Source organism: Rattus norvegicus, chromosome X (assembly GCF_036323735.1).
Source record: "Rattus norvegicus strain BN/NHsdMcwi chromosome X, GRCr8, whole genome shotgun sequence".
NCBI lineage: Eukaryota > Metazoa > Chordata > Mammalia > Rodentia > Muridae > Rattus > Rattus norvegicus.
The window spans coordinates 156,454,313-156,478,029 of record NC_086039.1 but is presented as its reverse complement, the minus strand read 5'-3'; the positions used below and the strand labels follow the sequence as shown (position 1 = coordinate 156,478,029).

General features: G+C 42.4%; 2 protein-coding genes across 2 annotated transcripts in view; both read right to left on the bottom strand.

Annotated features, from left to right (window-relative positions):
* Window positions 1-3,250: 3,250 nt before the first annotated feature.
* On the bottom strand, window positions 3,251-4,821 carry RGD1565183 (similar to ribosomal protein L28). The gene has a single exon (XM_063280515.1). It carries the CDS (start codon window positions 3,706-3,708, stop codon window positions 3,295-3,297), a length of 414 nt encoding a protein of 137 aa, XP_063136585.1. The 5' UTR covers window positions 3,709-4,821; the 3' UTR covers window positions 3,251-3,294.
* Window positions 4,822-13,944: 9,123 nt separating this feature from the next.
* Window positions 13,945-23,717, bottom strand: part of Atp2b3 (ATPase plasma membrane Ca2+ transporting 3) — a 96,504-nt gene continuing 86,731 nt past the window's right edge. Inside the window, exon 22 of the mRNA XM_063279858.1 lies at window positions 13,945-15,392. Coding sequence (XP_063135928.1) covers window positions 15,376-15,392 — 17 coding nt within the window. The 3' untranslated portion in view covers window positions 13,945-15,375. The remainder of the gene's footprint in view (window positions 15,393-23,717) is intronic.

Sequence of the window (23,717 nt, the reverse complement as noted above, 5' to 3'; positions counted from 1 at the left end):
TGCTTCTACCACTGTGTGTTTCACACACACAGTATAGGGACTGAAGCTCTTAGAACAACTTTGTGGGCTGTTGATTTGTGGCTGATTCTAGTTGAATCATGAAGAGACTAGGCCCCACAATGAAGATCTCTCCCTTCTTGCTGGGTCACCATAGGCACAAAATTTACAGCATTGCCTACACTGTCTAAAAAGCCAAATAGCCTTTCTCTATGTCACCTAGCATGTGACAGCAAAGGCTAAGCAAGAGTCCCCATCTCAGAGTGGATAAGATATGTTTGTGACTGGGAACATCTACAGGTTAGTGTCTGAGATTTGAGATGTTCCTCAGGATGACTGAATGGCCAGGCACTGGAAAGCAATTCTAAAATGTGAGTGAGCCAGCCAGAGGCAGAGGCAGAGGTGCTGGTGCCTTTTCTGAGGGAAAAAGCAGGTAAATCTAGTGTGCAGAGCAATGGGCCCAGCCATATGTTCCACCAGGGTCTCTTCGTGGTTACCCCTCAGTCTGGACCCTAGCTTTTGCTCACAGTGGCTCCATTGAGAGGTAGAGTGTACCCCCCACCCCAAGGTCCTTCTTTATGAAAAAGCTTTTGCTTTCCCTTTCTTGAAAATTATGCAGCCCTGTAAATGCCACTCACAGGTGAGTCATGTAAACCAGGCGCTTTCTCTCCCTGAACAGCATTCTGTTTTCCCAGGAGTTAATCATTGGCCTTTGGGCTGCTGTTTGCTTAGCTTCCCACGCACTTATCGCTAATTCAACCCTATACTCTCCTCCGGGTGTGTAAATGTTCTTAAGACATTCAAATATACCAGGCTTTCTAGTGATTTCATCCTGGAGTAAATCTCACTACAGCCTCTGACCTGCTCCAAGTGGCCTATCTGCCCCTATTCAGAGTGCAGCTAACATCCTGGGTGTCTCCTTTCTTCTCCTGGGGAGGCCTACTCTTCTCCTATTTTAGAACCCTTCAGGTAATAGACAATTTTTATTTTTTCAAAAAGAAAAGTACCACATGTGTAAAATTTAAGATCTACATTTTAGAAGATCTGCAGTGACAATCAGGAACCTTGAGTATTCTGTGTGACCTTGAGTAGTACCTCCCCTCTACATCCTTCCATTATCTATAGGACAGGTTTGGACTACGGTTATTCATTAATCCTTCACTTATTCAACAGACATTTGTTTAGCAGTGACTCTTAAGAAAACAGTTTATCATGGAAAAGGTCAAACATAAACAAAAGTAAAGAATAGTTAATGAAGGCCCATGGATCAATCAGGTAGAGTCAATGGTTTTCAATGATTTGCTCATATTTTTCATAAATGTGGTCTTCTCTCTGGAATATTTTTTCAAAAAATTTTTGTTTTTTTAAATTTTGTTTTGTATTTTTGAAGCAGAGTCTCACTATGTAGCTCTGGACCTCACTATGCTGGCCTGGAATGTGCAGTGACCTTTCTGCCTGTCTCCTAAGTTCTGGGATTTCAGGTCTTAATTCATTGGAGGAACATTGAGAGCACTGGGGACTCCTCCCTGAAGTTGACCAGCATGAGCATCTGGTAACACAGTATTAGGCTATTTGGGAACCACTCCAAGACTCTTCTGTCATTCAGGAACTCTCTTGAGTGTGCTCTATGCAATTTCATTATTTGCATAGATTCATTAAGCTAACACAGCAATAAGGTGTTTAACTATTCATCACCCCAAAGGCTTTGGACTATTTCTTCATAGCTGACTGTTTTTTTAGGCATGTAGTGCTGGGGATACAACCCAGGGTTTTATGTATACTAGCTGAGCTATCTGACACTGTGCCAAATCCCACCTAGCAATGTCATGTCTGTTTTTATAAGAAATTTCTTGTTCGTCTTTCTCAGAGTGGCTGCCCCATTTTGCATGCTTACTAGAAATAGATGGAAGACTAAGTGTCACCCATCTCTTCCCATATCTGCTACTGTCACTGTTTTTGTGTTAGCCATTCTGAGAGGTGTGACATGATTCTTCATTACGGTTTTGATTTACCTTTCCCTAATGGTTAATGATACTGTCATTTTATGCACATATTTATTACTTACAGAGCTATTTGGTAAAATGTCTTATGTCCTTGTTGTTGTTGGGGTTTTTGTTTGTTTGTTTGGTATGTCGCTCTTTTGTTTTGTTTTTGTCTTTCAAGACAGCCCTGGCAGTCTTGGGACTTGTTCTGTAGACCAGGCGGGCCTCAAACTCAAGAGTTCTTCCTGCCTCTGCTTCCCAAGTTCTGGGATTCAAGGCATATGCCACTACGGCCAAGCATCATTTTTAATTGTCCTGATTTAGCTGTCCTTTCTATTTATTCTCTCTTCTTTCCCAGAGGTATTTTAAAACAATGAATGCTTGATGTGAAACAATTTTAGTTTGATAGAGAAACCACAAAGATAGCACAATGAGCTCCCATAGACCTGCACCTTGCCTCCCTCATTGTTTTTTTTTTTTTTTTTTTTTTTGGTTCTTTTTTTCGGAGCTGGGGACCTAACCCAGGGCCTTGCGCTTCCTAGGCAAGTGCTCTACCACTGAGCTAAATCCCCAACCCAGCCTCCCTCATTGTTAACCTCTGACACTACCATAGTGTATTTGTCACAACTGTGAAACTAACATCATTACAACGTCAGTGTTATGGATGGAAGCTAAAGTGGCTCTTTGGAGGCTCATGTGTTGAAAGTTGGTATATCTAATTGTTAAGAAGTGATCAGACAGCCTGCACATGCCTTTAATCCCAACACTCTGAAGGCAGAGGCAGGCAGATATCTGTGACTTTGATGCCAGTCTGGTTTACATAGTGAGTTCCATGACAGTCAGGACTACATAGAGAAACCCTGTCTTGAAAAACAAACAAACAAACAAACAAATACTGGTGGGCAATATTCAAAATAATTCTTTAATGTTATCCAATACACACTTCTGCTAATTGTCTCAGAGAAACTTATTGCAGCTGGTTCATTCAGACAAGACATAATGACACATTCTTTCACCTTTATTATACAGATTGATTGATATAGTATATGCTGTGTATGTGTGTTTTTATATGCACAAGTGTGTATATGTGAATGAGTACATGTGTGTGTTTGTGGAGACCAGAGGACAATGTCGGATGCCTTCCTCTACCACCCTTTACCTTACTCATGGAGACAGGGTTTCTCACTGAACTGGAGCTCCAAGATTTTTTTGACATGGGTCCTGGAGATGTGAACTCAGGCACTCATACTTTTTTTTTTTTTTGGAGGTGGTCGAACAAATCAGTGGACTCTTTATTGCTTCTGGGGTGTGGGGCTCAGGAGCTCTTGGTGGGGCGGGTCCGTTTCCTCTTCACCACCACAGGCTTCTGGCTTCGAAGGATGGCACTGGCCCTGCGGATGGTCACCATACGCAGGTCAGGGTGGTACTTGTTCTTTCGGATCATCTGCCTGATGCTGCTGAGGGTAGCCCGAGCATTCTTGTTGATGGTGGTCCTCACGTAGGAAATGGCAGGTTTTCGCTGACCGGATCTGCGTTTCATGACCACCACGACCCCTTTGCCATCAGCCGTAGGCTCCACTCCGACGGTCTTGCGGTGAATTAGCCCGTTGTAGCCGAAGGAGTTTCGGGCCTTCAGATTTTTGGGCTCCGTGCTGTACGTCTGCTTATTCCTCTTGATCAAGAAACTGGAGCAGTTCCGAACGACCATCCATTGCAGATGCGCGGACATGGGGGCGACTCCTCTCCGTGCAGCGGCCAGAGACGGAAAGAGGCACTCATACTTTTATAGCAAACAATTCCCTACCAAGTCATCTCCATAGCCTCTTTTCTTTTAAAAATGTTATCCAAAATAATTTTATAAATTCAGTTTATGCTAACCACAGTGGTTCAAGAGAAGACATTTCAACTATTGCAATGTTAATGATATTGTAACAAAAAAGATAGAGGAGGAATAATGAATCAAGGTAAAGCTCCGTATTAAGAAAACATAAATGGTGAAGGTTGCCTTTGCTTGCTTGACATTTTGTTCAGCCAAGGTGAATCAAGAACAAGGGGGAAATCCCAAATGATGACTATTACAAAAAAAAATTTGCAATGATTGTACATGATGCAATTAATACTAATATTTTGTATTGAGACCAAAATAAATCCATGTCCATTTAAAGAAGACTGTCCATATATTTAACATTTGTTGTATACTATCTACCTTAAAACTTTTATCTATGCTACTGCAGAGGTCAATGTCTGGGTCCATGGTCCTGCTTGTGACTGAGGGTCATGTTGATGTTCATGGCTCATGTTACCATCAAGGGCTATGTGGATGTCCACAGTCTGTGTTGCCACCTGAATCCATGTTGATGTCTGTGGGCTACACTACTGCCATGTTTTTATAGGCAGCCTGAGTTGCCACTTGATATCATGCTGATGTCCATGGTCATGGTACCAGTAAGGGCCATATCTGGGTCTGTGGTCCTACTGCAGCTCAGGATACTGTTGCTATTCATGGCCTGTGTTATCACCGCAGGTCATGAAGATATATGTGGTCTGTACTGCCACAAGAAGCCATGTTGATGTTCAGGAAGCATGTTGATGTCTTTGATCTGTACTGCCCCAGAGGCCATGTTGATGTCCTTGGCCTGTGCTGCCCAGGAGAGCATGGTGTCCATGGCCTATGCTACAGCAGAAGGCTGTGTTGATGTTATGGTGTACTGCCACTGAAGACTATGTTGAGGTCTGTGGCATGTGCTGATACCAGTGATCACATGGATGTCTGTGGTCCACACTATCGGCAGAAATGATGTAGAAGTCCATGATCCATGCTACCACTGACTGTAAAGGGCAAGGAAGCTATTCTGCAGTGGCATCAATGACTGCAGACTCACAGTTGAGAAAGAAAGACATAGGCTTTTGTGACAACACCTACCTCCACCTCCCACATCTTACAAAAGTAACAGCCTAGACAGAGAACTCCATTGAAGAGAACTCTTAAAAAAATTGTGATAAAAATGTTGAAGTATAAGCTCTACCCCAACTGATGGCTTCTCTGGTGGGGGTGGGGAAGGGCTAGGTTTTCTTTAAGAAACTGGCTATTGGGAGTTTGACCAGGCTGTAGTGAGTATATAGGCAAAGTAGGACTTATTTTTTACTCCTTTTTGAGGTGGGGTGGGAGAAGTCACAAGGGTGGGGTCAGACCTGAGAGGACTGGGATGTGTGATCATGCTGTATGATGTAAAATTCCCAAATAATCAATAACATATTATATAAAAAGCAGATAACTAGAGACAGAAATGAAAATGTAGTAAAATACCCCCAACAACAAAAAAAGATAAAACCTTTAAAACACTTCTATTCAATTAGTTCTTTGAACATTTTATGCATGTATATGGTGCATTCTGATTACTGTAAACCCCCTCGTTATAGGACTTATAGTAAAAGAACACAAGGCAACATTAGCATGTTTAAATACTCAGATTCTAAGAAAAGGATTTCCTCATACTGGCAGTGTAGTCCACTCTCACACATTGCTCAACTCTCAGGAGTAAAGTTGTATGTTAAGATGGGTTCTCACTATGTATCTCTGTCAGAGATCTGCCTGCATGAGCCTGCTAAGTGTGCAACATTGAGTTTCTGTACAGAACTGACTTCTGCATGGATAATGAAGGTTCAAGGACTGTGCTCATTTTTTTATGTCTTGTGCTTAGAACTCTTTTATTCCTCTATTGTTGGTGGGCACTTTTCTAGCATACAGTTATAATCAGAACTCAGTCCGTATGTGAAAATTGATAAAGGAATATCTGTTGTAGTTTTTCCATGACAGGGTTCTTCTCTATAGCTCTGGCTGTCCTGGAACTCACTCTGTAGACCAGGCTGGCCTCAAAGTCACAGACATCCACCTGCCTCTGCCTCCCAAGTGCTGGGATTACAGGCAAGTGCCATGATCACCACCTGGCTTAAGGAATATCTTAAGTTGCTTTCTTTGCCTATTCAACAACTGGAAAGTTAATTTTCTTTGAAAAAAAAACCAATAATGCATTCCAGGTTGGCCTAGAACTTGCTATATTGTCAAGGATAATTTGACGCCCGTGTCTGCCTCAATAAGACAATATTTTTAAAGCTGCCTTTCCTGCTGAATTGTGACCATGTGGCTGGTAAGATTTACTAGAGTAACATCTTTTGGAAAACTCCTTCAAAAAATGCTAGTCCTATTCTTAACCCTTTACTTTTCTCCTTCCTCAATTCCTTTCCTCAGCTCTTTTCTGATGTAATACCTGGAGTTCTGGTTGCCATCTTGGACCAAAAGCATTTGAAGGCCACAGCTGGGGTCATGTACAACACATATAAATGTCTACCTTGGTCAAAACCATTATTTTGTCATCTATGTATCTGAATCTAATTCTAACTGACACAGGAGAAGTAAAATGTCCCTGTGTCTCTTGGTCAATCTCCAGTGAGGGCAGCCATTTAATGACATATATAATTAGTAAATGCCTAGTTAGGGTTTTGTTTTGTGTTATTTTTTGTTTGTTTATTTTGTTTTAAGGCAGAATCTCACTTGGTAGCCCTGGCTGTCCTGGAATTCACTCTGTAGATGAGGCTAGCCTCTAACTTAATAATCCCCTCAAAAAGCATGTGGTGCTCACTTGGGAGTATAAACACTTCAGGGGCTGTCAGTCCACCCATGCCAAGCCTGCAAATGAGACATTCTCCTTGAGGCCTGGTACTTACAGAAATCCTCAGTAGGTCTTCATGTCTCTGTGGCACTGGGATTAAAGGTGTGTACTACCATAACAGGCAGGATGTCTCCTTACTTTTGCAAAACTATCTGTGAAGAGAAAATATTTTGAGATTCATCTAGGCTGAATGTAATGAGAAACCCAAGAGCAAAGCTGATTTCTAAATGTATGTGTAAAATGTGAAATAAAATATTTTAAAATCAACTTTTTCAACCCAACAATGAAATGGCAAACAGGAAGGAAGTCCTAGTCCTTAGAACCCAGAGACGTCTAACCTCCTCCCTGTGGGCATTTACAGACACTGGTGACCTTGGCTTTTATTTTTGTGACCTCATGACTATGGGGACATATGACAAAGCCCAAGGCTTGTAAAATGAGAGAGCCTATATTGGTTACTTTTCTTGTTGCTGAGATAAAATATCTGACAAAAACAACTTAGGACAGGTTTGTTTCCGCTCAGGCTTTAGAATGAGATCCAAGCTAGTATGGCAAAAAGGCACAGTGCTAGGTGCGTGACAAGCTGCTCACACAGACAGGAAGCAGAGAGAAATGAACGAAACTGCCTAGATTGTTTTCCCCATTTTATTCAGTCTAGCCTCAGGTCCATGAGACTTTACTCCTGCATTCAGTGTGGGTCTTCCCTCCACAGTTAAACCTCTCCAAAACCACTCTCAAAGACATGAAGACCTACTGAGGATTTCTATAAGTACCAGGTCTCAAGGAGAATGTCTCATTTGCAGGCTTGGCATGGGTGGACTGACAGCCCCTGAAGTGTTTATACTCCCAGGTGAGTAGCACATGCTTTTTGAGGGGATTATTGTAGCTTATAAATGCCCCTAAAATTGTCAGGAGGCAATTTTTGTCTTGGAAGAAGCCCGAGGAAGTGAAGTCACTGGTAGTGGTGGTGGCTGCTAGATTCTAGCAGGAGAGTCTTGAAGTACTTTAGTTACTTCTTATCTTCTTGATACTGGAACTGTTTGGATTAGAATGACCCTAGATTGTAAGTATCTTCAGAAGTTAGAAATACCAAATGGACTCATTTCTGGATAGTGATATGTTTATCCTGAAATGATATTTATTTATTTACATATATTTATTTATTAAAATTTTGTGATTATACTGTTCAGCAAACAATACAAGTAATTAGATGTCTAAACAAAGTAGGGGATATAAATATAAAGCTTCAGTAGAAGCTGGGCAGTGGTGGTCCACACCTTTAATGACAGCATTCAGGAGGCAGAGGCTCATAGATCTCTGAATTCGAGGCCAGCCTGGCCTACAGAGTGAGTTCTAAGACAGCCAGGTGTAGTGAGAATTCTGGAATTTTGGTTCCAGAAAAACAGAAACAAAAATATTGTAAGAATATGTTTTCATTTTAATCCCAGGTGTGGGGATATGGGGCTGACTATGATTTGCCTCATGCTCTAGTAGAGGCATGGTTTTGCCAGTTGCAGATAGTATCTGCAATTATGTGACATTTGGAATTCTGGGAATCTTTCAAAGGGTATATAAATACTAGAGGCCCAGTGGGTGGTTGGTTAGTTGTTGATTGGTGTTTGTTGCAACTTGTTAAGTAGTCATGTTCAAAAGAGGAAGCAAGAAAAAGAAGAAATTGATAGTCTGACTGTGAAGATTAAACTTGACGTAATCAGCAGGAAGTAGTCTAACAATAACACTGACCTTTTTCCTACTCCTGACTTTATTCAGGGATCTCTTTCCTTTCCTCTCTATCCTTTTTTCCCTCCCCTATCTAGTGTTAGAGGGTTGAAAGGGTGAAAAGGTATGCAGAAGGGTGGAAAAAAAACCCAAATAGCAAAAAGACCAGCTACAGGCAGGGCTACATGGAAGAACCCTGTCTCGAAAAAATACAGCCATTTAGAAGATATTTAAAGATAGATTTTTAAAAAACAATATATGACTGGAGAGATGGCTCAGCAGTTAAGAGCACCGGTTGCTTTTGTGGAGGACATGGGTTCAGTTCTCAGCACCCACATGGCAGCTCACATCATCTGTAACCCCAGTTCTAGGGGAATCCAGTACCTCTTCAGACCTCTGAGACTTCTACATGCACATGGTACACAGACATACACTAAGCCATACACACATGTATATACAATAAAACTTTAAAAATACAAAAAAAACCAAACCACTATAAACTGTATTATGCTTAAGTAATGGAAGACAATATCTCAAAAAAAACTTTTCCATAAAACATCTTATTTTTGGATTTTTTTGCCTAGACAGGGTTTCTTTGTGTAACCCTGGCATCCTGAAACTTACTCTGTAGACTAGGCTGGCTTCAAACTGAAATATCTGCCTGCCTCTGCCTCCTGAGTGGTAGGATTAAAGGTATGCACCACCACCAGCTTAAAACATAATTTTTAATTGACAGAAAATGGAAGGAAACATCTTTAAGTTAGTAAAGAGCATCTATGAAAATTCTCATGGTTAATATCGTACTTAATAGTAAAAGACTGAATGCTTTCTACCTGAGGTAAAAAATCAGACAAGGTTGTCCATATTATGCCACTTCAAATCAACATCATACTAGACACTTTAGCCAATTCAAGCAGCTAAGAAAACAAAATAAAAGGCAGACAGGTTGGGAAACAGGAAATGAAACTATCTCTATTCAAAGGTGACATGGTCTAATATGTAGAAAGTGCTAATGAACAAACTTTTATAAGACAGATTCTCACTGGTCTGGAACTTGCTATGTAGCCTCACAGAAGACTGGCTGTCTCTACCTCCAAAATGCTGGTATTAAAGATGTATAGCACCACAACCAGCTCTAAATTTTTTTAAATTGATTTTAAAATTTTATTTGAAATTCTATCTCATCCTAGTTAAAATGGTTATTATAAGAGGACAGCAAGCCATATAATGGCTAAATTAATCTGGAAAGAGAAAAAAGTTTGAGGCCTCACTCTTCCTTGTTTCAAAACTTGCTATAAAGTTATAGTAATCAAAAATCATAAACCAGATGTGGTGGCATAGCACTTGGGAGGAAGAGGCAGGAAGATCTCTGTGAATTTGAGTCTAGCTTGGTCTATGTAGAGACTTCCAGGACAGTCAGGGCTGCTACACAGTGAGGCAAAACACAACACAACACAACACAACAAAACCAGTATTAGCATTAAGATAAATTTATAAACCAGCTAGAATACAGTTGAGACACTAGGAATAAAGAAGTACTAGCCACAGCCAATTTATTTTGACAAGGGCATTAAAGACATTCAATGAGAGAAACAATATCTTTTTGAGAAACAAGGCAGGGACAATGGAATATACACTTGTCAAAATAAAATTGAGCCTCACATCCTATAAAAAATAACTCAAAGTGAAATAAAGACTCAATTGTAAGCTTTACAATTACAAAACTAATAGAATAAAATGTAGGTATAAATCTTTCTGGCCTTGGTTTAGGAAGTAGTTTCTTAGATAATACACAAGGATAACAAGACTAAAGAGAAATCACATATTTGGACTCCATCGAATTTACGTGGTTCAATATGCTACAAATGTTACTACCAAGAAAATGAAAAAGAAAACCCACAAAAAAGATAAAATATTTGTAAATCATATATCAAAAAAGGACTGTGACTGCATCTAGGCTATAAAGGGTCCTCATGACCTCACAACAGAAAGACTAATCACTTTTTTTTTTTTTGGTTCTTTTTTTTGGAGCTGGGGACCGAACCCAGGGCCTTGTGCTTCCTAGGCAAGCGCTCTGCCACTGAGCCAAATCCCCAACCCCGACTAATCACTTTTTAAAATAAAGTTTTGTGTTTAGTATTTTTCTTACTGGTTGATTATTTTTGTCTGAGCTAATCATTACTCCCAAGGCTGCAAAATAGCAATTTTCTACTTACATCACTCTGTGTGCATTTATTATTTGACATTCTATTGTGAGGAAGCGCTTCCTTTCTGTTTCAATGTGAGTTTAGAGGTTATTTACTTTTTCAGTGAACAAAATCCTCTATTTTTATGCTCATCTTGAGTTTACTTATCTTCCATTACTGGAATTATCAATTTCTTTTTTTTTTTTTTTTGTTCTTTTTTCTTTTCTTTTTTTTTCCGGAGCTGGGGACAGAACCCAGGGCCTTGCGCTTCCTAGGCAAGCGCTCTACCACTGAGCCAAATCCCCAACCCCATCAATTTCTTTTAGAATCCTGTTCTAGTTAGAACATTAAATGTCCCCCACAGGCTCAAGTGTTTGAACACCCAATCCTAAATTGGTGGTGCTGTTTTAGGAGGTGGTGGAATCTTTCAGACGTGAGGCTTAGCTGAGGAAGTGGATCTCTAAAGGAAGGAACTTGGAGTTCATAGTCCTGGTCCTCCTTCCTGTCTTCTTTCTGCTTCTCAACACACTAAGATGTGAGCAGAGTCACACTGTACTGCATTGTTCCTGCTTTGATGGCTTCCTTGCTGTGCTAGACTGTACCATTTCAAACCAAAACAAACTCTTCCCTCCTTAACTTGATTTTTGTTGGGTATTTATGTGTGGGCATTTTGCTTGCATGTATATCTGTGCACCATGTACATGCAGGTACCTGTGGAAGCACAAAGAAGGCTTCAGATCCTCCAGAACTTGGAGTTACATTTGGTTACAATTTGCCATGTGGGTGCTTGGAATTGAACCTGGTTTCTCTGCAAAAGCAGCAAGTGCTCTTATGTGCTGAGTCATCTGTCAAGCACTTTGGCTCCTTCTTATCTCCTTTTTTTTGTTTCTTGGTTGCCATGGGTCGAGAAGCTTTGCTCTGCCATCCATTTCCATCATGATATAACTGTGCTACCACAGGCCTTCTAATGACAATAGGCCTTCTAATGACAATAGGCCTTCTAATGACAATAGGCCTTCTAATGACAATAGGCTAGTGAAGTGTGGATTGGAAGCTGCAACCATAAACCCAAATCAACCTTTAATCTTAAGTTGATTATCTCAGGTATTTGTTATAGTACTGGAAAGCTCACATACATATGTGTATCTATACTTCCTACAGATGTATCTATGTATTTATCATATATTTTTACCACCACAATTTCATACTGATATCTCCAATTCTTTTTTTAAAGCTTTAAAAAATGTTTATTGGAGTTTTGCCTACATGCATTTATGCCTGGTGTCCTTGGAAGTCAGAAGGGGTTGGATCCTCTGCAACTAGAATCACAAATGGTTTGAGCCACTTTGATGGTTTGTATATGCTTGACTCAGAGAGTGGCACTATTAGGAGGTGTGGCCCTGTTGCAGTAGGTGTGGCTTTGTTGGGGTAGGCATGTCACTGTGAGTGTAGGCTTTAAGACCCTTAACCCTGCCTGGAAGTCAGTCTTCCTCTAGCAGCCTTCAGGTGAAGATGTAGAACTCTCAGCTCCTCCTGCACCATGCCTGCCTAGATGCTGCCATGTTCCCAATGTGATGATAATGGACTGAACCTCTGAACCTGTAAGCCAGCCCCAATTAAATGTTGTCCTTATAAGAGGTGCCTTGGTCATGGTGTCTGTTCACAGCAGTAAAACCCTAACTAAGACGGCCATCATGTGGGTGATAGGAACTGAACCTAGGTCGTCTGCAAGAGCAAGTGCTCTTAACTGAGGAGTCAACTCTCTCCAGGCCCTGGTATCACCACTTCTAATTTTACAGCACTGAGTCCATATCAACTCTCTTCCCACTAGTTTTTATTTAACTTATTTTTCTCATTAAGAAACTTGGCTTTCATTGGTCACCATGTATTTATATCCATGCTCAATACTAGAGTCATCAGAAAGCAGACAGAATTATTGATTCATGACTCTATGAAGAAATGAAGTCATCTCTGGAATTTATGATTTCTTTCTGGTTCTGTCTTTAGCCTGAGGGCTCATACTTTCAACTTCCAATATCCTCTTCAAGAACATTCCCACAGTATCCTCATTTCCTCCCAATGACATGGTTTGGGCTGTTGTTTCTATCTTGCTAAGGATCAACTATGAGCCCAGCCTTGTGACTATGTTTTAGGCTTTGCTCTGTCTTATGGTTATGCTGTGTGCATGGTTTTACTTTACTTTATTCTTACTTTAATTCAAAAAACATTTTGAGAGTTCTAAATATACATTGTTGCCATTACCTTCCCTACTCAGAATTCTCCACGCCCCCAAATCAATGTTTTGAACATGCCAATTCTTCCCAAATTGATTTATACATTGAATGCAATTGCAATTTAAATTATTTTAAAATATTCACTTGTTTTAAACTTCATGTAAACAGAAGTATTTTGTTTATATTCTTTGTAGCCTGCCTTGTATTCATTACTTTCCTGTTTGTAGACAGAGGGGCTTTTCAATTTATTTGAAAGAACAAAGAGCCATTGCTAAGCCACTTGTAAAGAAGAAGAAGGTAGAGAGCATTGTTTTAGCAGATTCAAAGGTCAGGAGGCCATGTTTGTTCAACAAAATAACTTGGAGACAAGCAGTTAACCATATGCAAAATAATCTGAGATATGAGAACATCAAGTGCTGGCAAGGTTGTGGAGTGCACAGGAGAGCACATGAATTGGCCAGCTCTTGGGAAAACAATTGGTCATTTCTTAGCAAAGGTGCACTTAAAACTGTGGTAGAAGCTCAGGAATACTATGTTCAGTGAAAAAGCATGTGATGGCTAATCTCCATTGTCAACTGGATTTGATTTAAAATCACCATGGAAACACACATCTGGGTGCTTCTATGAGGACATTTCTAGAGAGGTTTCATGGATATGGGAAGCTTTATCTTGAATGTGGGTAGGACCATTACATTGGTTGGGAGCTGAGCAGCAACATTCATCTCTGTTTGCTTCCTGAATGCAGAAGTAACAGGACTTGCTGATTCATGCTTGTTCTGTCATGCCTCACCTGCCATAATGAACTGTACCACCTCCAGTAGTAAGTCAGAATAAATCCTCTTCCTCCCTTAAGTTGCTTCTTGTAAAGCATTTCATTTGGATAAGGAGAAAAATAGCTAATATAAACTAAGTTGCAAAGAGTATTGGCAAAATATTTAGGCTCATACAAAGTTCAAAACAGGTAAGACACACGTATATTGTTTGGGGATGAATGCAATTATGAAGATGAACACAGGAGCAGACTGTGGCTATGCATGCCTGTAATCCCAGCAGAGGAGGGGCAAGTGGACAGGAGAATTAGAAGTTCTATGACAGCATGGGATCTCACCCCATCCCCACCCTAAACAAATAACCTCACAAAACACAGTTGTTTAATGTGTTGTTCTTTATATTTTTACATACATTAGGAATATTCTGTATTTTTTTTGTACCAGTTAATAAAAAGAACAGTTTGGGGAGACAGGGTTTACTCTGTAGTCCCAACTGACCTGGAACTCATTGTGTAGCCTAGGTTAGCCTCCAACTTGTAGCAACCTTTCTGTTTCAGCTTGCTGGGTTTACAGGTGTACTCCATTATACACGGTAATATCTGACAAAGACAAAACTTGAAAGCAAGAGTTGTGCTGAATTATGTATGGATGGGGGCACCAGGGTCCTATTGTGGCTGAGAGACCTCAAAGTCTTTACTGGGCTGTGGCAACTGCCCAGATAACAGGCTCAGGGAAGAAATAGAGATCCTGAGACCTGGCTCTGCTTGCTATAGTCTTTGCACAACAGCCTACTCTAGAACATTAGAACACTCTAGGGCCGGCTGATAGACTGTTGCTTCTCCAAAGCTCAGAATCTCCCAGCACTCCTGTTCCTATCTCTCCCTCATCTCCTCCTGTTCCTTCGCTTGCCAGGCATAGGCCTGGTGCTCAGAAAGCCTGTTCTAGGTCCATTCCTGACATTGTTTTCTTGGGGTTTCTGTTATCCATTAAGACCCAGCACCCATAATCACAGAGGAGAGAATATCAAGGTTACAGCTGCCCACTGGCTTCAGGTGCTGCCCTGGCCACCCTCAGCCAGTTTGCCTAATGACCAGTTCACCTCATTAACAGGTCACTTCCATTGAATTTGGAATTCAAATGAAGGAGTTGGTTTCCCCTTTTATTCTAACAGCTGCTCTCCCTTGACCAGTTCTCTAATGATCAATTTTCCTGATTGGAAAAAATGTTATTTGAAATCAGTTCACTAATTCTGTCTGTGATCTTTGTGAGGCTTTGTATCATAATGGTAACAAGGACTACATCCTCTTCTGGAGATCCTTTACTCCTGATCCTTTAAAAGTAGATGTGTGGAGCTGCAACCATGTTTTCTATATTTCCACTCTACAGCCCTTTCGACAGAGCTGTCTATTTATCCCTGGGGCTCTTCATGGCCACACCCTGGCTAGGGCCACCTGGACAGAGTTACCACCACACTGTTTTCTGTCACAGTGACAAGAATGAAGGACAGTATCTAGCTCAAAACTAAATGACTCACGATAAAATTCAAAATATCTTCATATAATGTACTTACTCACAGGACAAAACACTTTTAGATAAAAGTCATTTTTGTGAGGAAGGCAAAAGAAAAAGCTCTTAAACACTCCAGCATAGAAGACAGAAAAGGACAAAGGTTGGATGTGGCAGGAGTGGACTCTGGGCCACTAACTGACCCTTAGACAGAACGGAGACTGAGGTGAAGCTGCTTGGAAACTGCTGAGCTGTGTTAGATCTCATAGAAGTCCAGATAAGAGCCCACTGTCCTCACAGTACTGATTTGTTCAGATGGTCTTGTAACCTGTAAAATGACAAAAAATTGGGAGAAAATAAGGTGTTGCAGAAACTGCCACATCCTGCTGCATCTGGAGCTATCAGGGCCCTCTCCAGGAGCCTACTCTGTCTTTGCTCACAAGAATCTCTGTGCCCTCCCCTGGTTTTGAATCTAAGACCTCTGACCAGCACATAGCCTTGCCTTTAACTCTCTTAAGCCTCTAAACTGAAGGCTGGACCCCTAGTTCTGTCCTCCATTGTCTCTCAAAGTAACATTTTGTTAATGGTTTAACCCCCCAAACTCAATGAAGAGTTAGTTCAAAGAATGCCACTGGAAGAGAACTGTGTCCACCTTCCCTCCCCCAGCCAGGGACTGCTCAGAGAGTAAGATCTGGAAGAACTAGGTGTGGGGATGAGGGTACTTGCTGGCCGGGACTTGCTGGATGGAGCCTTTGTCAGCCGGCTAGAATTTCTGAACGCAGAAGGGCTATCTGGGAAAAGTTAATGATGGGTGCTGGGAAAGAAAAGCAGACATCCTTGCCCCTGCTCTTTTCTGCTTTTGTAGGACAAAAGCTTGGGCCTAGAGCCTAAGTGGCCCGGAGGGGCAGGGATCCTTGTCTGGAGAGGGCACTGGGCTGCAGGCACTAGTGAGACCTAAGGGTCCCAAAGGAGGGAGCAGAAAAGATACCCCTCACCTCAACCCTCACTTTGGCATAAAAAGAGCCTTGCCTGCCCCAGTTAAGGAGGGGGTGGGGAGGAGCAGGGATGGGAGGTCAGGCCACCTCCCTCCCCATTCCAGTCCTTTCCAGCTTTGAGGATGTGGGGCGGGGGAAGGCTTACAGGGGATTTGAGTCTGGGCTGAATTTTAACACTGAAAAAGACCAGAAAAGTTAATGGGCGGGAGTGGGGGGGGAGGTGCAGAATACACAGTGAGCGGCATAAACAAACTCCAGTGAACTGCACCAACAGGAAAGGTCTGGAATGGCCGGCAGAACGCCCGGAAGTGCTGGAGGCCTGCGGGCCCAGGTGTAACTCCCCCCTTCACTCCCGGGCTCTGGTGGCCAGCCTGGAGCCTAGATTCCACAGTGGGGGGTCTCTCTTCACTCCCCTCAGTTCCAGGCAGGACAGATCCCAGAGCAGCCCACCCCCCTCTTTGAAAGGATAGCTGGCTCTCTTCTCTCTAAATAGCTGTATTGAGTTGTGGCCTTCTGATTCTAGGAGACATTTACAATGAGCAAGGGGAGGCTAGGAGGTGGGGTGGAAACAGATTAAAGTGGACAGAAAGCACTGGGCTGAAGAGTCTTAGATGGCAAGGCCTTGCTCTGCTTCCCTAGTAGGGTGTCAGAAGGAGGACCTGCTGTTCTGGGTCCAACAGGGAAGCTGCAGCAGGCTAAGCTTAGACCTATTTGCAAATTTCTAGCTCCTCTGAGTATATTGTACACAGCTAGCTTGGGACCTCTCTGGAAGACAGCCTTCTGCAAAGCTTCTTGGCCAGAAGAGAAAATGGGCCCCAGAATTCTGAAAAACGTGTTCAATGCAAAACCAATAGCATTTGTTGGTTTTACCTTGTCTCTTTTCAGTTCTTTGATCTTTGAGCACAAGAGTATGTGTGGGCTCTCATTCCCTCTCTGGGTCTTGGTTGGATCTAAGACCAGGTAGTTTGCTACTCACTGTTTCTCTTTTGCAGCTCTCAACTGCACCCAGGGCCATCACTTGCATCCCATCATGCAAAATGGCTTCCACACAACAGGCTGCTTGGTAGCAGAGTGGAAACCATGGCAACAGGAAGCAGAGAGGACATTCCCATTGCCCCTTGGAAAGAGCAGCCTATTTCTGGGACCTGAGCCCATTTATTCACTAGTTGTATACTTTGCTGTGCACTTCAGCTTTGGAGCGATGGCAATGAGAGTGCTGGGCCTGAGTAGGGAGACAAGTGGCATGCTTCCCCTTTTCTCCAAAGAACATTAAACTACTTACTGCCTCCAACCTCCAAGGCCATTTCTGAGTTCATACCTATCTCCAGAGTACAATCTGATCCACTTTTCAGATAGTCAAGGAAAAATGTATTAGGGGTCACTGGGGACATTCCTCACTACCTGAACTCTTCTGAAGATGTTTCTCTTCTGTTTCCAGCGCAAGGACCCTTTTAGAGTTTTTAGGCTACGGGGCTGCTTGGGATTTCTTGGGGTGTGGGCGTGGAGGGAGAGAACATTCCTATGAGTCAGCACACTTCTCCAGTGTGTGCCTAGTGTGCCCCACCACGCATGCACACTCAGCTGGGTGGCTTTTGGTATAGACAACTCTGCCCCCTAGTGACAGGATGAAACTAGCATGCAGGGCAGACATAGGGGAACAGGTTACCCCAGCAGCTAGAACTCCCTGGAATTCCCTGGGGGGGGGGTCTTTGAAAATGAATCATATGGAGAACCAGATTAGTATCCTCATCCTCTTGATGCTGGGTGCAAAGAGAAGCCACAGCCCGTGGAGTGAGAATTTTGGTTTCTTTAAAAAAAACAAACCATAGAAATATTAATGGAATGTGTTTTTGTTTTAACCCCAGGTGTAGAATACGGGGATGGTTCACATTGTTCATAGCAGCTGACTATGATTTGCCTCGTGCTCTAGCAGGGGTGTGGCAGATAGTTTCTGCAAGTGTGTGACAGTTGGAACCCTGGGGACTTTTCAGAAGGTATGTGAATGACATGGCCCAGAGAGGCAGGGTGGGTTGTTGTTGTTGGTTGCTTATGGTTGCTGCTAAGTAGTTGTTCACAAAGAAGAAATGAGATATCCTGATGATGAAGATCAAATTTGCCCTAAGGAACTTGATACCCTTAATCAGTAAGGTTAGGAGGTTGAAAGAGTGGAAAAATTAGTAGAGAAGGATGAAAGAAAGAACCCATCTGCTTAGTGGAAATCATGGCTACTAGATCCCAAGAACAGTGATAACCCCAGGGGAGACACTAAAGCTCTCCTCAAAATACACATCAAAGTTCTCTTTCCTGTAGCGTCTCTCAGGCACTGTCTCCTTAACTCACTCAGTTGCTGTGAAGAGGGGAGGTGATCGCCTGGGTTGTTTGCTAGGTTAAGGAACACTGTGTACCAAGAAAGTGGAAACCTTAGTCCTATGGCTGTGTGCCAACACCTACCTGTATGAGCTCTTTGGGCCTCCCAAGATGTAACTTGGTTCACCCAACATGTTTTTTGTTTACTTTTAATTTTTAAATTATATGACATAGGATGTTAGGAAGATAGTACAGGCAACTGTGTACCCTTTGGCAAGTTTCTCCCAGAAGTGATATCCTTTTGTTGTTCTTATTTTGACACAGTTAGCCCTGGATGTTCTAGAATTCACTATATAATCCAGGCTGGCCTCCTTGCCTCTCAAGTGCTGGGATTAAAGTGTATGGTGTGCACCACCATGCCTGACTAGTAGTGATATTTTACAGAACAATGTACAAGTCAGGTTCCAGAAGTTATTGTCCTGGGTCTTCACATAGTGCTGCTGAAGTTTGTGTATGGTCTTCATTCAAAGTAACTTCCTTTTAGTCTAGAACTGCCACAGGGCAGTAACATAAAAGGGTCTCTGCTGAACTCTTCTTTTTTTTTTTAAAAAAAAAATGAATCCATGCCTATGTGTGGTGTTACATGTCTGATTACAAACCAAGTTCCAGGACAGCAAGGGTTACACAGGGAAACCCAGCTTTGAAGAACAAAACCAAGATAATAGTTGGCCCATTGCTGCCAGAGCCACTATGATGTGCAAGTGTGTGGTAGAGAAATGGGAGAGAAACAGAATCCAAATGGTTTTTTAGCACTATGAAGAAAGGCAGAACAGGAACCCAAAGAGTGGTGAGGAACATCCTGGTGTGAATAGCCTGCCTGCCACCTGAGGCCATGGTGAAGTTATGGCCCATGCTGTCACTGAGGGTCATCTGGGTCAGTGGACCTGCAGCAGCAGGGGCCTAAATTGCTGTCCATAGGGCATAGCCTATGTTATCAGTAAAGGTCATACTGCCTGGGATCATTTTGATGTCTAAGGGCTGTGTAGAGCTGTTCCTACTCTCACACTGGCTGCAGCACTCCCAGTACCATGCCTGGGCAACAGAGTAGAGCTGGCCTTGGTGGTGGGGGAGGGTGGGGTGGGTGGGTGCTGCGGGTGGGGCTCAGACGAGTGAGGGCATAAGCTTGGGAGGAACTAGCCGCATTAAGTGCTGACATGGGCAAGGGAGAGATACCCTCCCACCCCCTTGTTGCTTGCAGCAGGTAGAAGAACTTGCTCCAAGGTACTGAAAGTAGGAAAGTTGTCTCAGCATCTTACTGGCTGCAGCAGTAAGGACAGGGCCTTTTATGTTGTCTGGGCAGCACACTAGAGTTGGCCTTGGTGCTGTGGAAGAGGGTGAGCTGGTCATGAGGGCATGAGACCTTGCTGGCTGTGGCACTTGGGTGAGCTAACTGGGGGCAGTGCTGGAGAGATGGCTCTGGTGGTGTGGGTGCTGATCAACTCAGCTACCACCCAGGCCCAGATGCAGGCCTTTGGGTTGGCCCACCCCAACCAACATCTACCCCATGTCTGAACTGCTGTAGCATGTGAAAGGGCTGGTCCTACAGATCCAAAGCTACAGATCTCCATGACAGAGGGTACCAACAGGATATCCAAGAGGAATCCTAGTGAGGATCCAGTATTGATGGTGTAGCAGAAGCCAGAGGCCTCAAACAAGACCCATGACTCATTGCAATGAACATTTGTAAGTAAAGGAGTGTGGACCAAAGGGTATACTGTATGGCACAATGACACACTATAGCTTCCTCAGTGAGTTTTTAAAATTTTTAATTTAATTTTTTGTAGAGGAGGTTGCAAAGGTGATGCGTAGAAATAAAGGGACAGGAGATGAAACAGGGGTATGTGGGATAGGGGTACATGATGTGAAATTCAGAAAGAATCAATTAAAAATTAATAAATACAAAAAAATAAAATAACTCACATGCCATTTGTAAGTCACATAAGACATACAATTCAATCTTTCGTTTGTTTTGTTTTTGGCCTTTAAGACAGGGTTTTCCTAACTGTCATGGAACTTGCTTTGTGGACCAGGCTAGCCTTGAACTCAGTCATCTGCCTGCCTCTGCCTTCCTTAACCCTAACCCTGAGTTCTAGAATTAAAGGTGTGCACCATCACACACTGCCCTGAATTCAGTGTTGTACATCCACCATCACTGTCTTATTCTAGAATATTTTCATTACCCTTAGGAGAAACACTGCACTCATTAAGCTCTCATTTCACCTTACCTCCTCCAAATCCTGGGATCAGTTCCTCATTTTATGATTCTGAGGATTTACTTATTCTCCCATCCAAGTACTAATAGGTATGATGGATTAGTAGATGGAATTTACTTATTTGGATCTTTTACACAAATTGGATCTTATACTATATGGCATTTAGTACCAGTCAACCATGTGAAGGATCCAAATATGTAAGTCTTATCTACAGTCAAAGCATCTGGCCACATTTTGTGTGACAAAACTTTTCCTGGGGACATACAACACATACATCTAACCAACCCAGATAGGGAGCCCACACAAACCAAAGTGTGGGTGACACCAAACTCCAACTTGGTAAGCTAATTAATTTTCATTAGGGTTACTTACAGGAGCATGGGCAAGGGATTACTTATAGGATCAGAAATGACTCAAAGACAGCTGCATCACCAAGGCCCACCCCAGAATAGGTGACAGCTCACAAAGCTGGGGATTGGGAGTGCACTGCATAGCCAGGATGCAGCTTTAACAGATTGGAGAGTGTCCTTTCCCAGTAACTTAGCACATCTAAACCTCTCCCAGGTAACTCAGCTGGTTTCTGCTTCTCCCACTCTGGTCTCAGAGTCTTCTTTGCAGCTTTTCTCTTCTGAGTGTGTTCTATGCACCTCAGCTTGTCTGAGAGGCTTCTGTGCAGCTCAACTTCCTTTCATCTGAGGGAAACTCCCAGCTTTTACTGTTTACTCTGGCAGAGAGGAGACTAGTGAATCTGGACAGTTTTAGGGACTTCCTGATGCTATTGTGAGTTGTATTTAAAGAGCTTCTTGAAGGATGGAATGTTTCACGTTTAGAAGCAACTGTTATATAATATCATACCATTACATGTGATCTCATGCTAAGTGGGCTCCAACATTTTATGTATATGGATGTTTCTCTTGCATGTTCACCATATGCATAAAGTACCCATGAAGGCCAAAGGAGGAAAGTGGATCCCCTGAGACCAGAGTTACATACTGTTATTAGCTGCTGTGTGGGTGCTGGGAATTGAACCCAGTTTATCTGGAAGAGCAGCCAGTGCTCTTAACTATAGGAGCTATCTCTATAGGCCCGTTTCCACCGTAATATTTGAGACAAGGGTTCTCCCTGAACCTAGAGCTCACCATTTTGCTAGCTTGGCTGGCCAGTAAGTTTCTGGAATGTACTGTTCCTGCTATTCCTCTCTCCTGCCCTAGAATTGGGATTACAGTTGCACACTGACAACTCAGCTTTTTATGTAGGTGCTAGGGATCCAACCTCAGATCTTCATGTCTGATTGGCAAGCACTTTACTGACTGAGTCATCACTCAAACTCTGTATCTGTTTTTGTGCCAATGCCACACAGTCTTTTTAAAGGTTCTCTTTTGACTTTATTGGTAATGTTCTTTAATTTAAATTTATTTTTATTTGAGGCAGGGTAGGGTCTCTCTACATAGCTCTGCTGTCCTGGAACTCACTATATAGACCAGGTTGACCTAGAACTCACAGAAATACACCAACTTTTCTGCCTCTGGAGTACTGGGATTAAAATGTGTCACCACACCTGTCTGGTAATGTCTTTTTAAATTAATATTTTCAATTAGTACCCTAATTAATAGATTGACTTTATTATGATATTTTACATATACAACCACATAGCCTTGATCACTATAGTTTTGTCATAAAACTTGAAGTTAGGAAATGTGAGTCTTCTAAATAGTTTTTTCCCCAAAGATTATTTTAACTATTTTGATTTTTTGGCTTAGAGCGAATATTTTGTCCATATGAGTTTTAAGAATCTTTATGCCAGACAAATTTTGATAGAGATTGCATTGGATTTGTAGATTAGTTTAGACTAATGGCTCTCAACATGTGAGTCATGACCCTTTTGGGGTGCTGAAGGAACCTTTCGCAGGGGTCACCTATGACAATTGGAAAAATACAGATATTTACATTTTGATTCATAACAGTAGTAAAATTACAATGAAATAATTTGAAATAATATGAAATAGCAATGAAATAATTTTGTGGTTTGGCATCAGCACAATATAAGGAAGTATTAAAGGGTCTCGGAATTAGGAAGGTTGAGAACCACTGGTTCAGAGAGTATTGCCATTCCATCAATATTAAGTCTCGATCCACAGACTCAGAGGCTTTAAATTTAAATTTAAAATTTTAAGTGTCTTTCAATAACATTTTGTCTACTGCCTGGCTGGGTCTTTGTTGTAATATTTTTCTGTTTGGAAGTGGGAAGGGCCATGATTAAACCTGCTGTGATCTTGTTCCATGATGAATGGGATTGAGGAGGAAGAAGAGAAGGAAGAGGAAGAGGAGGAGGAAGAGGAAGAGGAAGAGGAGGAGGAAGAGGAGGAGGAAGAGGAGGAGGAGGAAGAGGAAGAGGGGGAAGGGGAGGGGGAGGGGGAGACGGAGGAGACACATCTATTGAAGGAGAGACTGCTCATGTGTTTCTCGCACTAGACCTGAGTCTAGCTCTGCAGGTATGTGCTCAGGTAGGCAGAACAAATGGCAATGAAGATGGGGATACATGGGTTTCGGGTGCCTAAAATGTGGGTTAGTAAGCTTAGGGTTCACACCTAGCCATGGCTTTGCAACCATTGAACACATGGGTAAAGTGTGTACTCTCTGATAGGCAGGAGCTGGGCAAAGGAAGACTCAGTTTCAGGAGCCTTATAGAAAGGAGGTCAGGAGAACAGCATTCTGGAATCCATGAAGGGAAAGGTGTTGGTGGGCAGGAGAAAATTTAGTCACTGCAGGAACACTGAAAAATGGCTTAGAAAGGGAGAGACTTGTGGTGTTCCCACTTCTGGGAGGACAGAGAAAGTTTCATCATTCCCCAAATGGAGTTTTCTAGGGGGAATCAAGGCTTGAATATGGCTTGAGAGGCCAAGGAAAGGACCAACACAAGCAGCAGAGAGATCTTCTCAGTCAGGGGTGGAACCAGGCTGAGGGCACCATCCCAGTGCGATTCCCACATTGCTCTAGCCTAAGGCTTGTTTTTCACATTTCTCAGATGTGGAGTAGAAGGGACCAGAGGCAGGCTGAGACTTGAGAGTGGTCACCGGT